Genomic DNA, 17,646 nt, shown 5'->3' with positions numbered 1-17,646 from the left:
AACAACTTCTTCAGAAGAGATGAACTAGGGCATAACTTTGTCTCTGGTCACAATTTACTTGAACAGAGTTTTCTCAATGCTTGTGTAACTTGTGAACTCTTTGACGGCCCTTAAAATAATCCTTTTATATGTTTAGGGTTAGGAGAAAAGAAAGCCTAAAGACACATTCACAGATCCCAAGAAAATCAGATCAGAAATTCAGATTTTATAAACCTTGACAGATAGAAGGTGTCAAGCAGCTGTTGAAAAGGTGTCGAGCCACGAACTTGAGATAGCTTCTTAAACCTCGACACATGCAGCTGTCGAGATGCTGTCGAGCTTTAATGACTGTGCACTTCTTCAGCTTGTTTCTTGGACAGACTTGATGATTTCAACACTTGATCTTGAAACCTTGTTTCTTGAAGTATTAAAAACACCTAGAACTACCCAATTTCAAGTTGAGTGCGTTTTGTCAAAGGATTAGCCAATTACATAAAAGAATGACATATGTTCTTAACAAGTAAAACACATGTCCTAACAATCTCCCCCTTTGGCAATCCGTGACAAAACCACAGCAAACAAATGAACATATGAGAGAAGTCATAAATCACTCAACTCATATTCACTTGTTGAATACAATAAAATCTATCCTAAAACAAACTCTTGAAAAACTTTGCAAGAAGAGAGTTTATGGCAAGTAGACTTTGACAACCTTTATTTCTGAAACACTTTAAATAAAACTCATCAAGGCATCTTAGTGTGAAACAGAAATAATAGATTGCATACAAGTAATAAGAAACATGTGTATAAAGATAGAAAAGAAACAACACATGTAGAGGTAGGTGAAAGAAACATACATTCACATATAGAGAAAATAAGTACAATGTATGTAAAAATGGTCACAAGACCTAAAGTACAAGAACAATGTATCTAAAAAGGTAGAAAAGAAAAAGATACATCATATCCTCACTATATCTCTCATATTAGCACTCTCCCCTTAACAAAATGTCCTACACTAACTCTCCCCCTAAGAATGACTACTCTCAATATCCCAAAACTACTCCCTTTTTTTGTCATGAGTGACAGAGGGTAAGAGTGTGAAGTAGACATCTCATAGGTAGAGCTAGCATCTCCATCATCATCCAAAGCGTCATCGTCACCACCACCATCATCATCATCCTCAGCATCATAATCAGAAACCATTAGAGGAGGTGGTGAAGGAGAAGCCTCAAGAGCAAAGCCGCCTATAGTCGCCTGCAGTCGTGCAATATGACCGACACAAATGTTCACCTGATACAACTTAGTGGAGAGTGTATCAAGGCGAGCATCCATGCGTTGCAGCTGCACCATGATGTCTCCAAGTGATACATCACCCATGGAAATGGAGGGAGCGGATGTGGATGGAGCTGAATGAGATGGAGCCAGACGGGAGGGAGGAGTGGAATCTAGCTGTCGCGACCTAAACTGCACCTCACTATGTTTTACGATTGCAGCGTTTATGACACAAATGTGTGTGAAGTGGTCGAACACAGGAAAAAGGACAGAAAAATGACGTAAGATCCTTATGATAGCGGAAGGAAATATGAGCTTATCACGGGACGCCGAATCTAAATGTACATCTATAATAGAGAGAATGAAATGAGAAGGGAAGTCTATGGTAAGATGCTCAAGAAGAGATAACAAAAACTGAGCTCGAGACTCTGTGATGGAGTTGTAGTGAGAGAGAGGATGGAGTACAAAAGTCATCACCATGTTTATGAAGCGAGGGCCTTTAGCCAAAGGCTTACATGCTATAAACTGACGCTCACCATAGTAAACAGGGTACTTACAAAAAGCAGCCATGAGCTCATCTTTGGACACAGTCCGCAGACACTCATAACTAGGATAGTCAAGAAACTCTATCCTAGGAACCCAAAGCACATCCGCAACAAGCTGCGGTGTGATAGGAATGCGCGTACCTCAAACGCGAGTGAAGAAAGAGGTACTGAACGATTAATCCCGTGCATGTTGGAGTAAAACTCCTATATAAGCATGAGAGGACAAGTGACCGGGACGTCACACAGTGGCTTCCATCCTTGACTGTGAATGATAGAGGGAAGGTCAGTGTCGGCGAAGTTCGCCAAAATGACTTGACGTTTCGAATGAACACCTCTTCTAGAGAAGTTCTCTAAGAAAGCCTTACGAGCATCCTCATCATGGAACCAAATGTTAGAAGGAGTAGGATTAGAAGAAGAAGATGTCCTAGAACGCAGAGGGTTCTGGGACGGAGCAGACTTATGTTTAGGTGCCATAGACACAACTAACGTAAACAGAAAGAAAGGGAGAGAAAGAAAGACAATCAGAAAAGTCCCAAGCAATTCAAATATATCAGATATATTGAAAAGAGAGTACGTATGCATGGAAAAATGCATGAACATGTGACATGCAAAAAAAAATTGCATCATGGGCTCAGCCCAATCCAATCCTAATAGCACACAAACAGATTGCACACATCTAAATGCATGAAAATACAGTTATAATGCATATGTGATGCAATGCATGAAGTTTTAAACTTATTTAAGAGAAAACCCATCCCAAAATTTCAACAAAAACTCATCAATTTTGAAAAACCCCAAATTTTTTTCAAAAACACCCTAAAACCTAGGTTTCAAACATGAAATGCATGAAGAATGAGAGATTAGAAGCTTACCAAGTGTAGAAAAACTTGAAAAAGCTTGAAGAAACCTTGAGGAGCAGGATTGGAGTGAGATGAGAGTGTTTGGGAGAGAAAAGAGAGAGCTATCAAGAAGGAGATCGACAGAAATGAGAGGCAGATTGCACAAGGTGTTTAAATAGAGCCTTAGTAAATCTTGACAGATGAGGTATTGAGAAAAATGGCCTTCGAAAGATGCAGGTGTCAAGGGAGGTGTCGAGGAACAAAACATTAAACACAAGAAGAAAGCTTAATCGATCCACCAGGTGTCTAGAAGCTATCAAGGAGACAAAAACTTTCTCGATCAATCCACCAGGTGTCGAGAAGGTGTCGAGATTGCGATAAGAAAAAGCTTAAGAAGCTCGAAAGATAGCTAGGTATCGATGAGGTGACGAGGAGGTGTCGAGCTTGCTTTTAAAAACAATTTTTCGAGAAGTGAAAAACACAGACATGTATACAATCCAACATGCAACTCAATCAATATATTAAGCTCTCAAAAGCATCTTTCAATAAAAATTTTAAGCACATGGATTCTCAAAAACACACACACACACACACACACACACACACACACACACACACTTCATAAATCACTCAACTCATATTCACTTGTTAAATACATACATCATCATATATATATATATATATATATATATATCAAAGATAAGCACAATGTATGCAAACATGGTCACAAGACCCAAGGTATAAGAAGAAGGAGGTAAGCACTCCTTCTAACAAGATGAAACACATCTCCCCCTTACAGAGGCATGTATTTCTCCTTCTAACATGTAGAATCTTAAAAAGAAACCACATATTCTCCATAATTTCTCCCCATTTTTGTCATGATTGACAAATGGTACAAGAAGCTAGAAAGCTTCACCCGAGAAACATAAAGATGATCAAGGTGGCACAAAGATTCCATAAAAATGCATGAATGTAATGAAATAAGAAGCTATGAATGACAAAATAAAAGAAAGATGCAAAACATATGAAAAACAATGCATGCAAGAGGATCTCGATCGATCGATATGTGTCGAGATGCTGTTGAGAAGACCTCGATGGATTGAACAGCTATTGAGAAGCTATCGAGGAGACAGAAAGTTTCTCAATCGATCGACCTAGTTATCGAGAGGTGTCAAGATTGTAATAAAGAGCAACTAAAGAGCTCGACAGATAAGCCAGGTATCGAGAGGTGTCAAGAAGGTGTCGAGATTGCTTAAAAACAGTTTTTCGAGAAGTGAAAAACACAGACATGAATGCAATCTAACATGCAACTCAACCAATGATCCAATCAATATATTAAGCTCTCAAAAAAATTTCTCAACAAGAAAAATGTAAAGCATATGGATCCCAAAAACACACATACACACTAAACAAATTTAACTAATTTTATATTTCAAAAACAAGTCAAGACAGTTTAGTGAGCATATATTAACACATGTAAAACCTTGTGATGGCCAAATCATATTGTATCTACACATGTATCAAGAGTAGCAAAGAATATTGCGTGTTGTGTGTGAAAAACATCGCAAGATTGTATAAGTGTATACATGTTATGACGATTTGAGATATGAGAAAATCACTTTAACTCACACACAATCATAACTGTTTGATGGGGACTATCACCTTCGAGGTACATCCTATAACTCCCACATCTCCTAAAATACATGCTTGTAGTCATATTTAAAGTATTTTTGATCTTTTTTCTTTTTATTTTCTTTGCATATTTTCTTTTATTTAGCATATCATGCATAGACATATAAAAGAGAGAAAAGAAATACCCAAGATATTAAGTATTTAACATTGCATTTTTGCTATGCCGAAGCGTACAGATGTCTTTGACACTGCACTTTTGCTATGCCAAAGCACATAGGTGTCTTTGACACTGCACTTTTGCTATGCCAAAACATACAAGTGTCATATTATGATTGACAGACAATAGTGGTGAAATGGTTATTTATGCCTTTCTCTTAGGATTTTCTAGTCATACCCGTCAAAAAGAGTGATACGAGTGTTAAGTTGAAGAGATAACTTAATCTTACTCATCACGTACACGAGCCACAAAACTCACTTGCTTAGTTGTGCATAGAGAAGCTCATCTAAGCTACAAAAGATACAAAATTTAGAAAATTTTGTTTCAATAGCCTTCCAAGATACACAAGTACCAAGGTACACAGAACACACACTGTTCTTGTATTTTCTTATTTTTCAATTTTTATTTTTATTTTTGTATCAAAAACAAAAATAAGCAAAACCGAAAATAAACAAACAAAAACATGTTAAGCATGAAAGAAAGATGCATATGCATGAAGGCATGATAGAAGGATGCAAATGCATGAAAGCATGATTTCAAAAGCAGATAAAAATTCAAGCAAAGAGAGTCCTACTTTAGATAGAAAGAATTAAGCCAGAAGACAAATAGAAAAGACAATTAAGTCTTAGGCTCATTTCTCACCTACACAGCACGAGTCTTTGGTCGTGAAGATGAAAAAGCACGTGTCCTAGTATGTCTTCTAAAGGACATAGAAGAATTAGAATTCTCCTGAAATTGAGTTAAAAAGATCAAAGTTTTTAATAACTATCCAAACAAAGGTGTAGGTTCTTTAGAGGAAACCTGTGACCGTTTGGACAATTGCTTATGAGGATACAACTTAAAGCAATTAGGACGAATATGTCCAGTAAAACCATAATGATGACAAACATGAGACTTAACAAAGGATCTAGAATTAGCCAAATCAGTTTTGGATTTCATACCTTTATTACATTTCTCAGATTGTGGCACAAAGATAGTCCTTGATCCAGAAGCCGTGAACGAGGAGGGGTTGGAGGAAGTAGCATGTACTAAGCCAGTCTTATCAAAACTAGGCTTTTGAGCACTCAAGACCTCATCAAACTTTACACTAGACATCATCTCTATTTGAGTTATAGCTTGACTAAACTCAACCTCAAGATTCTTAATCTTATCTTCTAATGAGGCGTTCTTCACAACAAGAGTCTCAACTAAGCTTGTAGTCTCATCTAGTTTGACTAACAGATCAGTTTTTTTTAGTTTTTACCTCATTTATCTCTTTTTTACAAAGATAAGAAGTCTTTTCAAATTTTATGAATTTAGTGCATAGCTTATCATAGACTTCTTGAAGGATTAACTTCTTGGGTACTTCATCATTAAAAGAATCCTTACTGTCACTAGCACTCTCCACAATCACCTTATCGGTTATGGCAACAAAGTCCATAACATGACTACATTCACCCACATACTCATCAGAAGAGTCATTCTCAGTATCACTCCAAGTAGCTTTTTCTTTTAACTCCTTGGTCTTTTCTTTCATGAGGAAGTTTGGACACTCTATCCTCATATGACCAAAACCTTTGCACTCATGGCATTGGATGAGGGGTTTCTCATTCTTGCCCTTCCTAGAGGATTTAAATTTCCTAGGAATTTTGCCCTTATCCTTTTTCCTAAACTGAAGAATCTTGATAATCTCATCAGTTATGAAGGTTAGATCCTTATCCTCATCTTCACTTTCGTCTTCATCTTCAGAGTCCTCAATCTCTTCCTCTATACCCGTAAGAGCCAAGTTTCTACTTTTTCCACTTTTTCCCATTAAACCTAATCCCATCTCATAGGTTTGAAGGTTCCCTATAAGCTCAGTCAAAGAAATTTGATCAATGTCCTTTACTTCTTCAATGGCAGTGGTCTTGGCATGGAATCCTTAGGTAAGGATTTTTGTAACAATCTTGGATTTTGCAATACATTCTCCATGGTTGAAGGCAAAATTCACAATATCCTTGAGTTTCGCATAGAACTCATCAAAGGTCTCATTCTCTTTCATCTTTATTTCTTCAAAACTACTAGTGAGTCTTTGAAACTTCATAGTCTTTACTACCTTGGTACCTTTATAGGTGGTCTCAAGAATAGTCCATGCTTCCTTGGCAACTTCCGTAGATGATATTTTCTTGAATTCTTCATTGGTCACCCCACAAAACAAAGCATTTAAGGCCCTACTGTTGAAATTTGCCGCTATGATTATTGCATCATCCCGATCCACCAGCGCTTCCTTTGGCTTAATCCAACCAACTTCAACAGCTTACCATACCTATTCACCTAGAGCCTGCAAAAAAGTTTCATACGAACTTTCCAGTACGCATAATTAGTTCCATCAAATAAAGGAGGAATCAAAAGATATTATCCACGATCCATGACAATAGGGGTCAAGGATCACACTTAGGAAATTAATCCAATAAGAGTGTACCCATTCTAATACCACTTGTTGGAAAATTTAGACCCCGATTGATAAAATTAACAAATTTTTAAACCCAAGTTGTTAATTAGATTTATTATAAATAAAACTTGTTAAAACAAACAAACATCAATATCATATTAAAATCATGCAGCAAAAAAATAAATAAAACAAGATATGATGACCTAGGAAAACCAATGAAACAAACTAGTTTAACAGTAAAAAACCTGGAGGGAAACCTTCCCCAAAAAGCAATCCACTATAGTAAAGAGAAGTTTCAGATCTAGTACAAAACCTTTGTCCCTAGACTCTACAATCTCCGTAGAAAAATTCATAGCAGAAACCTTCTACCACTTCAGAACCTCTGAACTCTTCAATATATGAACGCCACCCTTTGATGATATACGAATCCCAGTACATGACTAACCAATTTCTCAGATCCCAGTACACGACTTAATCACCAACTAAAAGAAGAATGTTGGCCATAAAGTTCTTCACTTCATTAACAATGAAGATCAAGAAGCACTTGGTTATAAAACCCTAAGGGGCAAAGACGCGGTAGCTTCTTTTAAAAAGAATAAGGCATCGGTCACTTTTTGCATGTGTTCTCCTCGTATTCTCTTATGTGACGGCCTCTAAAATAAGCCTTATATAGGTCTAGGGTTATGAGAAAAGTAACCCTACACAAATACATAAGCTTGGACCAAAAATCAAATCTGAAAATTCTGATTTCCATAACCTCGATAGATAGTATTTGTCGAGCCTCATTAAACCTCGATAGATAGCTATCTATCGAGAAGCTATCGAGCTATCTATCTAGTTTTAAAGAACAGCTTTTCTTCACTTGTTTCTTGGTCCAATCTTCATGGCTTTAATACTAGACTTAAACATGTTTTTTGAAGTATTAAACACATCCTAGATCTATTCAATTATAAGTAAAGTGCGTTTTGTCAAAGGATTAGCCAATTACATAAAAGAATGACATATGTTCTTAACAAATGAACCACAATTGTTGGCTTTATTCCGTGCCAAAATTTGCTTTTAATTTAGAATTTAGTAACCCTGTATTTAGGTGGGAATCATATAAGGGTAGTGAGTAAGAGAGTGTGAAGAAATGCTTAAAATTGTGCAAGGATGCAGGGACTCGCGGGTGACTCGTGGCTAGCAAGCCGCCAAGTGCAGCACACAAGTGAAGCGTGTCAGAAGATGAACAGTCACACCAGCTGGAGCACTACAGGACAAAAAGTCCAGTCTGGCCGTTTCGTTATCTTGCAGCTTGAACTCGCGACTCAGTCAAGTCGCGAGGCCAAACCGCCAACTAGCTCTGTTTTGAAAAACCTAACTCTTCGCATTCCATTCTTACCCTAGTATAAATACCCTTTATACCCACGAAATATAAAGAGATTCCAGAGAGAATTTTGAGAGAGAAACCCTAGAGGAAAACAAGATTAAGTCATCCAAAATCTTTAAATAGAGACTCTTCAAATTCCTTTACTCTTATCCTTTCCATTGTTACATCCTTGAAAGGTTTATTACCCAAATCTTTTTCTCACCATACCCACATCTGTGAGAAGGAAATTTGGTGCTTGGGAAGTAGTTAGGAAGAGACCAATGGTTATTGGTTGATGCTATAGGTTATAGCGGAATCTAGTAAGCTAAAGAAGACAAAGGTTCGGCGTAACTTCGTTGGAGCAAGAAGCTTGGAGGGCTAAGGTACACTGGGTAGATTAGGCTTGGAGGGTTTTCTGCTTCTCATGTATCCCAACTTCATTCTTTAGTGGATTATTGACCGCTTAGAGGGCGGCGAAGAGGTTTTACGTCGAAAGCTTCGGTTTCTTCTTCGATAACACATTGTTGTGTTGTCCTTGTATTTACATTTCTCTTCCCTTAATCTTCGCCATTTAATTTCTGTTGTGGATGTGATTTTATTTGGTTTAGATTGTTTACCAATTCTAGTATAAGCTTTTGTTCATTTTCTGCACATACATTGTTTGATATTAAGCTTGAATTTGTATTTTGTAAATTGTGGTTCTAAACGTTCATAGTGTTATATACACTATTTGAACATTCAACATTTTTCATTGTACCAAATACTAGAAAATATGAATAACTTTACTATCCAAACAAACAAAACCGTCTAAAGTAGGCAATTAAGATTCGCATGTGTGGAGACAGCCTAGATGTTTGCTGTAAATGCTATTAATGTTGTTTACTATGAGAAAGCACTTGAGATCTCAATACACGTTCTTTTTTTTTTTTTGGGCTGAGATTTGTTCTTTTTTTTATACTATGATCTGTGGAGTGAAGATTAGGGATGAATAAACAGTTTCCTAGTAAACATTTTGTACTATTAACATGTGTTTTCTGTTGCTTTTGATGTTGCCTTACTTTTGAGATGCTAGCGCTGCTATAGACTCAAGATACAAAGAGTCTCTTTTGACCCTTGACCCCTTAAAAGCACCAACATCTATAATAATTTTATCTGTATATCATGTATATATATTTTGGAATTTGTGAATTATATCTGTGTTGATATATAAATCTTTTATGAAATAATGTCAATTACTTTATTAACTGTGAAAGCCTAAGCCTGAGCCTGACCTTGCCGAGTGAACTCTGAATGAATAATCAATAATGGACCCAATAATGTTATAGAGTTGTTGTTGAATGATGTACCTAAATCATTCATGGGTTTCTCTTTTTGCAATGGTGAATGAACAATGATGCACCATGCTATACTTGAATATTCACCCAAATGATTCATGGGACCTAGCTATAAACCTTTTAGAAACATAATTTAATCATAAAATCGAGGTTTTAACATAGGTTATCAACGCAGATTGCAATCAGATCGATGTTTTAAATTATAATATGAGTCTTGTTAAAAAATATTCTTAGAGCATTTATTAATATGTTATTTTAAGAAAGTTTTAATATCATTTTTATGAAAAATATATAAATTTGTCAAAAAAGAAATTGTTAAGTTCTAAGACTTTAGGAATTAATGTATTAGAACTTCAATTTGCATATTTTGGCAAACCATAATCAAAACATTTGGACTAGGTTTAGACTTGCGCAAAGGTTGGTTTAATCTAAGTTTGGAATTGAGTAATTGTAGGAAATTACTATTCAATTTCTGCAAGGCTCGACCGATCAAAAATTAGACTCGATCAATTGAAAATCGTGGATCAGCAATTTTCTGTAGAATTCTCAAACCAGCCCAAGCCCATATGGCGTGTAGGGTTAAGTGTTTCACTCCAAGTATAAAAGGAAAAGCCCTAGCTATGTTTTACAGGTCTTTGTTGAGTTGTGTGTTGAATCTTTTGTAAGATCTAAGACGGTTTACCTTCAAACACACACATAAAGCTATCAAGATCAAGATTCACATCAAGAACTTGATGATTATTTCAATTGCTGCATAAAGAACTTTCAAGAAGATTTGAAACCTTTGAGAGGTGTCTCAAAGTCACAAGTGGAGAACTTATGGTTGTTGTAGATCAAGGAAAGAATAGTCTGTGGACTCAGAGCTATCACGTGGTCATGGTAGTAAGTTTTCTACACAAAGTAGTAATAGGATGTTAGTGGTCTAAGTCTTATTGTACAAACTCCAATTTTTTCATAGTGGATCTGTTTTTACCTTGAAGATATCTAGGTTAAATCCTCCACAGGTTTTTTACCGGTTTGGTTTTCTTGGGTCATCAAATTTGTGTGTTCTTTACTTTCTGCTTATATTTTTTTTTACACATATTTATTTAACCCAGATTTAATTAACAAACTTGTTAATCAACTTGGCTTAACATTAGGTTAAACATATTGTGTTAAGGGTTCTAAAAAGTAACATAAATTAATTACTTTTTTCTTTTCTCACAAAATAAGTTTATAAAACTTAGGGCATCTTCGAATACATTAAAGGAAAGAAAGAAAGAAGGAAAGACAGGCTAGCTTGATTCCTTAATATGGATGCTTGCCTTGGAAATAGGGTAAGCAAATATCATTTGTTTCCTTTCAAGTTTCATTTTTTCTTTCTCTCTCTCCTTTTTCATTTTTTTTTTCAAGTTCTATTTAGACTATTTAGTCCTTCACATCTTTTACATCTATAAAGATTCCTCTAGTTAAATGACTTTATGGGTTTGGTTTACCTTCAGTACTTTTTTAAGTGAATATCTCTTATTGTTTTAAATATACATTGGCAAGTGGTTGGGGGTTTTGATCTCCACCTTTTATTTAGTTAGTGGGTAATGTGTCAATTTTTCATTAAAATAAAAGGAGATTCTAGTTAAAAAAAAAAAAAAAATACTGGAGGTAAGCCACACTTACTTTATTTGACGAATTCTTCAAACTTCTAAATCAATGTTGGGATCATGAAATACTGTATTTAAATGGAAAGATTGAGATGGGTTATTGTTATTTATTAACTGAAATATTGAGAACAAAATTAGTTTTTTTTTTTTTTCCAAGAAAAACAAAATTAACAAAAAATCTTGATGATACAAGAAGGAATGCACTTTGAGAGCAACTTGTTTACTAAAAACGCTAAGGAGTTGCATGAAGCTTGTGGGCATGAGTATCAGTAATATCATTTTGGAAGCACTTTTATTGTTCTTCTTCTTCTTTCCCCCTCTCTTCTTTCACTTATTTCTGAGAAACCTGACAGGACTGAAGAACTCACTTTCCATAAACAAAGTCAACAATACTGACGAACTTCCCTAGACGAGCATAGACTCCCACATCACTGCCGAAGACAAAATCCACCATTCAATGCAGGGCGGTTACAAGGCCAACTGTATGAACCGTTGGAGCACATTAAGGGCCATTACACAGCACCAAGTGTTACTAAAGGGAGCATTTAGACCCCCATAACTGCTCCAACGGCTAGAAGCCCTAAGAATGTATATAAATTAAGACCACACGTCGCCAAGCAGAAGGTACATACAGAAAATAGATAGTAATTCTTTTTATCTTGATATACTGCATTTTTATCCAAAGATATTCATATACTGACTTTGGCATCGGAGGTATTGTGGTAGGCACCACACCGGTGACCATCTTTGAAAGCACACTCACGCGGGCTGAAGGGTGCTTCCATCTGACTACCTCGATTGACGAACTTACGCTTCATCAGTTTGGCGCCGTCTGTGGGGATTGTGATATTTTCGTGTTTACACTCGAAAACGTTGCTTCCCTAAAAATCTCTATATTTAGATGGAATCTAACCCAGACTCCGCAGCCTTGGCTCAGCAAGTCCAGGCCCTCGCAGCCACTGTTGAAGAACTTACTAGACAAAACCAAGAAATGAAGCTGCGGCTCCAACAGGAAGAGAATTAGTCAAAGGGCAACTTAGAGGATGAGGAAGATAGCCATAAAAGGAGCAATCCACGCAGACTCACCACTCCTGACAAGCAGAATTCAGATCTTCTGCGAGAAATGAGGAAAGAAATGGACGAGTTAAGAAATGCTATCAAGGAGAAAATGGACTGGAGCGTAGACAGAATGGTCAAAGCCACGGATTCCCCGTTCACAACGGCCATCTTAGAATGCCCCGTACCAACGAAATTTCTCCTTCCTCAAATTGAGTCGTTTGACAGGCTCAAAGACCCTCAGGATCATCTTAACACTTCAAGACAACACTGGGCCTCTAGCAGCCCCCTGACGAGATACTATGTCGTTCCTTCCCTACCATTCTAAAAGAAGCTGCAAGGGAATGGTTTACCAAGCTGCCAACGTCGTCCATTAACAACTTCGACCAGTTGAGCAACGCCTTCTTATGGCACTTCATTGGGGGACAGCGTCCCAAGAGGCCAGTAGATTACTTGCTTACTATCAGGCAGGGAGAGGTCATACGTTAAGCGTTTCACTTGGGAGACCCTAGAGGTGGACGAAGCTGATAATAAGGTACAACTGACGACTTCCAAAGCAGGGTTAAAGTCCAGAGATCTCGTGGCCTCGCTCGCTAAGAATCCCCCAAAAACGATGGCAGAAATGCTCCTCAAAGCATAGAAGTACATGAATGCTGAAGACGCACTAGCAGCCATAAAGGATACAGCGAGGTCAGGAGATAAAGGAAGGAAGGAGGACGAACGAAGGGGACAAAAAAGGGAGCACCCAAATCGTCGGGCTAATGACGGTAACAGAAGGAGAGACGATAAAAACCCCTGTACGGAAAGATTTACCCCTTTGATTATACCCGTTGACAAAATTTTAATGCAGATTAAGGACGAGCGTTTCCTTAAATGGCCGAGGCCATTGCATTCATCCCCCAACATTTGAGACAAGAACAAGTATTGTCAGTTCCATAAGGATCATGGTCATTACACTGAGGATTGTCGGGACCTTAAAGAGCAAATAGAAAAGTTGATAAAGAAAGGAAAATTGCAAAGATATGTGAAGAAAGGGGAATTTAACAGATTCAGGGACGATAACAGAATTTAGAAGAAGCCCTCGCCTAGAGATAAAGGTAACACCCCTCAGCCTTCCCAAGATATTATTGGGGAGATTAACACCATAGCAAGAGGACCGTTCCTAGGAGGGCCATTCAAGTCTCTCAGGAAAAGCATGTCAAAGGCAAGTGAACAATGTTTACATGATACCTCCATCCAAGCAACGACAAACAGACCAGGATATGTCTTTCAATGAGGCAGACGCCAAAGGGGTGAAGCAGCCTCACAATGACCCTTTGGTTATAGCACTGACCATTAAAGGATTTAATACTAAAAGGATCCTCGTAGACAATGGTAGCTTTGCAGATATCATCTACCCCCCTGCATTCCAATAGCTGAAGTTGGATCCAAAAAGACTGCGCTCATTTGACTCTCCTCTCGTCAGTTTTAGTGGAGACAGAGTATATCCCAAGGGCATAGTGACGTTGAAGGTGACAGTGGGGACATACCCAAAGCAGTTAATCCGTCAGATAGACTTCTTAGTGGTAGATTGCCCCTCATCCTACAACGTGATTATTAGGAGGCCCTCACTCAACAAATAGAAGGCAGCCACGTCTACCTATTGCCTGAAGGTGAAGTTCCCCACGAATAATGGGGTTAGAGAGGTAAAAGGGGATTAGGTCTTAGCTAGAGAATGCTACCAGGCCGTCGTGGCTGCAAAGGAAAACCACACCTGGATGATTGAAGAGAAAGGGGGAGACAAAATGGAAGCCTTGGAAACAGTGGTACTAGATGAAGGAGAGGCAACCAAGATGGCGAAAATAGGGACGGCGTTAAGCCCCGAAATGAAATCAAGGCTCGTCCAGTTCTTAAAAGAAAATCAAGATGTCTTCGCCTGGAATCACGAGGACATGCCATGTATATCCTCAGAAGTCATTCAGCACTAGTTGAAAATGGATCCAGAAAGGAAGCCCGTCAAGCAAAAACAAAGAGTCTTCGGTCCAGAACGAGATCAAGCGGTCACAGACGAAGTTAACAAATTGCTGATGGCAGGGTTCATTCGGGAAGTATACTACCCAAAGTGGCTTGCCAACGTCGTCCTAGTGAAGAAAGCAAATGGGAAGTGGAGAATGTGTGTGGACTTCACGGACCTGAATAAAGCATGCCTAAAGGATAGTTTGCCCCTGCCAAGAATAGACCAGCTCGTAGATTCCATCGATGGACATAAACTATTAACGTTCATGGACACCTTCTCGGGATACAACCAGATAAAAATGACTGAGGAAGATCAAGAGAAGACTGCTTTCATCACAAGCCAGGGGCTCTATTGTTATAAGGTAATGCCTTTTGGATTAAAGAATGCAGGAGCCACTTACCAGAGATTAGTGAACAAAATGTTTAGCAAACAGATCAGCAGGAATATGGAAGTGTACGTGGATGACATGCTCGTCAAGAGTAAGGAAGAGCTCGCCCACCTAGACGACTTGAAGGAGACGTTCGCCACCCTTAAACAGTACTAGATGAAGTTGAATCCCAACAAATGTGTCTTTGGTGTAGCCCCAAGAAAATTCTTGGGGTTCATGGTGTCCCAAAGAGGAATAGAAGCAAACTCAGAGAAAGTGCAGACTATAATCAACATGGCATCACCAAGGACTGTCAAGGAAGTTCAAAAGCTCACGGGAAGAATTGCAACTCTTAATAGGTTCGTCTCCAAAGTGACGGACAAATGCCTCCCCTTCTTCAAGACTCTGAAACAGGCATTTGAGTAGACAGACAAATGCGAAGCAGCATTTCAGGAACTAAAACGTTACCTGAGCAACCCACCACTTTTGAGTCCTTCAAAAGAAGGGGAAAACCTATACTTGTACTTGGCGGTATCAAACACAGCTGTGAGTGCAGCCTTGATTTGAGAAGAAGACAAGAAATAGCTCCCAGTATACTACGTCAGCCAAGCTTTCCAAGGAGCTGAGTCCAAGTATCCAAAAATTGAGAAGATTGCATTTACGTTAATAATTGCCTCACAAAAACTGAGACAGTACTTTCAAGCAAACCCAATCCTGGTGATAACAGACCAACCTATCAAGAAGTCAATGAGCAAACCTGAAGCAGCTAGAAGAATGGTCTAGTGGGCAATTGAACTTAGCCAATTTGATATCGAATACCATCCAAGAACAGCCATTAAAGCACAAGCCTTGGCAGACTTTATTGCCGAATTCACTGCCCCAGACAAGGATAATCTCACCAACGAGGCTAAGAAATGGACGATACAAACTGACGGTTCGTCAGCTCAAAAGAGGGGAGGAGTAGGGGTCGTCATAATTACCCCAGACGGAGAAATGTTAAAATATAGAGTTCAGCTGAAATTTCCGGCCACCAACAATGAGGCTGAATACGAAGGAATCTTGACGGGATTAAGACTTGAAAAGGCGTTGTAGGCTAAGAACTTATTAGTCGAAAGCGATTCAAAACTGGTAATTGGACAGATCAAGGGACAGTACGAGGCAAAGGAAGAGAGAATGCAGAAGTACCTCAAGCTGACGAAAGATTTGGCTCGGGAACCATAAGCTTGAATATGAGGGCAAATGAAGTTTCAAAGATGGCATCATTAGAAGAAGCGACGGCCAGCACGGACGTGATGATAGAAATCCAGAAAAACCCCAGCATTGAAGAAGTTCCAACTTTCGCAATTCAGAGCATAAACAGTTGGATGACACCCATCATATCCTTCCTCCAGAACGGGCACCTCCCCCCGAATAATGATAAGGCCAGGAAGATCAAGAAGAGGGCAGCCAGATTCACTATCCTCAACGACATCCTATACAAGAGGGGCTTCTCCATGCCTTACTTGAAGTGTGTTAACGAAGAAGAGGCTAAGTACATCCTGGAAGAGATACATGAGGGAATTTGTGGGGACCATGCTGGCCCCAGATCCCTGGTAAGTAAGATCATTCGAACAAGTTATTTCTGGCCTACTATGCAGGTGGACGTAACAGAATTCATCAAGAAGCGTGACAAGTGTCAGCGGTTCAGGAATGTCCAACGACTTCCAGTAGAGAAGCTGATAACTATAACGTCCCCATGGCCATTTGCATAATGGGGAATTGACATTGATGGTCCAATGCCCATAGGTAAAGGTCAGGTAAAATTCCTACTTGTCGCTATTGATTACTTTACGAAATGGGTTGAAGCAGAGCCACTGGCGACCATCACTGAAGCTAGAATCCAAAGTTTTGTGTGGAAGAATATAATTTGCAAGTTCGGGATTCCAAGGACCATCATATCTGATAACGGACGACAGTTTGACAGCCAAGGCTTCAGAAGCTTCTGCTCGGGACTGGGCATTAAGAACCAGTTCTCGTCGTCAAGACATCCACAGGCGAATGGACAGACGGAGGTGACGAACCGGACTTTACTCAAGATCATAAAAACCAAGCTAGATGACGCAAATGGTGCCTGTCTAGAAGAGTTGCCCAACGTCTTGTGGGCATACAGAACCACAGCGAGAACCCCAACAGGAGAGAACCCCGACAGGAGAGACCCCTTTCAGACTCACCTATGGCACTAAAGAAGTGATCCTGGTCGAGATAGGGGTATCCAGCACCAGACAAGAAGTCTTCAGCGAAGAATCCAATGACGACAGTTTGCAGCAAAACCTGGACTATCTAGACGAAGTAAGGGATACAGCCTGCAGCAGAATGGCGAAGTACCAGCAAAAGATGACTAGCTATTACAACAAAAGTGTAAAACTCAGGCGGCTTGACGTTGGTGACCTCGTCCTACGAAAAGTAACCCTGGCGACTAAAGACCCTGCTCAGGGAAAGCTCAGCCCCACTTAGGAAGGACCTTACAGAGTTATCCATTACTTCAGACAGGGTAGCTATCACTTGGAAACCTTAGACAGACAGAGACTCCTGAGGCCATGGAACATTGAACACTTGAAGAAATACCATCAATAGACGCAGTAGTTACATGTATTCATTATTGAGGATTAATAAAGAAAGTATTCAGCTAACGTGTCTCTGCGAGTAGGTCTATCCAATAAAAAGCTAAAAAATGGCTAAATAGCAAGATTTCGCTTTGACTGATGTAAGCTACTGACGATGACAAGATCCTTGAAAAAGGTGTAAGTCATAAAAAGGCCAAAAATGGCTAAATAGAAAGATTCCACTCTGATAGATGTAAGCTACTAGCGATGACAAGATCCTTGAAAAAGGTGTAAGTCATAAAAAGCCAAAAATAACTAAGTGGCAAGATTCCGCTCTAACGGATGTAAGCTACTGACGATGACGAGATCCTTAGAAAAGGTATAAGTCACTGACATATGTTATTCCTAAAAGGATATATCTCACAGGAACAA

At 38.8% G+C, this 17,646-nt stretch overlaps 1 protein-coding gene across 1 annotated transcript; it reads left to right on the top strand.

The window, feature by feature from the left end:
• The first annotated feature begins 15,885 nt into the window (after nucleotides 1–15,885).
• Nucleotides 15,886–16,383, top strand: LOC112003529 (uncharacterized). Its single transcript, XM_024035737.1, has 2 exons — nucleotides 15,886–16,224; nucleotides 16,270–16,383. The coding sequence occupies exons 1-2, from the start codon at nucleotides 15,886–15,888 to the stop codon at nucleotides 16,381–16,383; spliced, it is 453 nt and encodes a 150-aa protein (XP_023891505.1).
• Nucleotides 16,384–17,646: the final 1,263 nt, after the last annotated feature.

The sequence above is a fragment of the Quercus suber genome, unplaced genomic scaffold (genome assembly GCF_002906115.3).
Source record: "Quercus suber isolate HL8 unplaced genomic scaffold, Cork oak 2.0 scaffold_124, whole genome shotgun sequence".
NCBI classification, from domain to species: domain Eukaryota; kingdom Viridiplantae; phylum Streptophyta; class Magnoliopsida; order Fagales; family Fagaceae; genus Quercus; species Quercus suber.
Note: the sequence above shows the minus strand (reverse complement) of the source record. Positions and strands in the feature narration are given on the sequence as shown.

What these genes read in the sequence shown, in the direction of transcription:
- LOC112003529 (XM_024035737.1), top strand. Translation starts at nt 15,886, where the DNA reads ATGGCATCATTAGAAGAAGCGACGGCCAGCACGGACGTGATGATAGAA. An exon ending in ATGCTGGCCCCAGATCCCTG is followed by an intron (nt 16,225 to 16,269) that starts GTAAGTAAGATC and finishes CCTACTATGCAG; the next exon opens with GTGGACGTAACAGAATTCAT.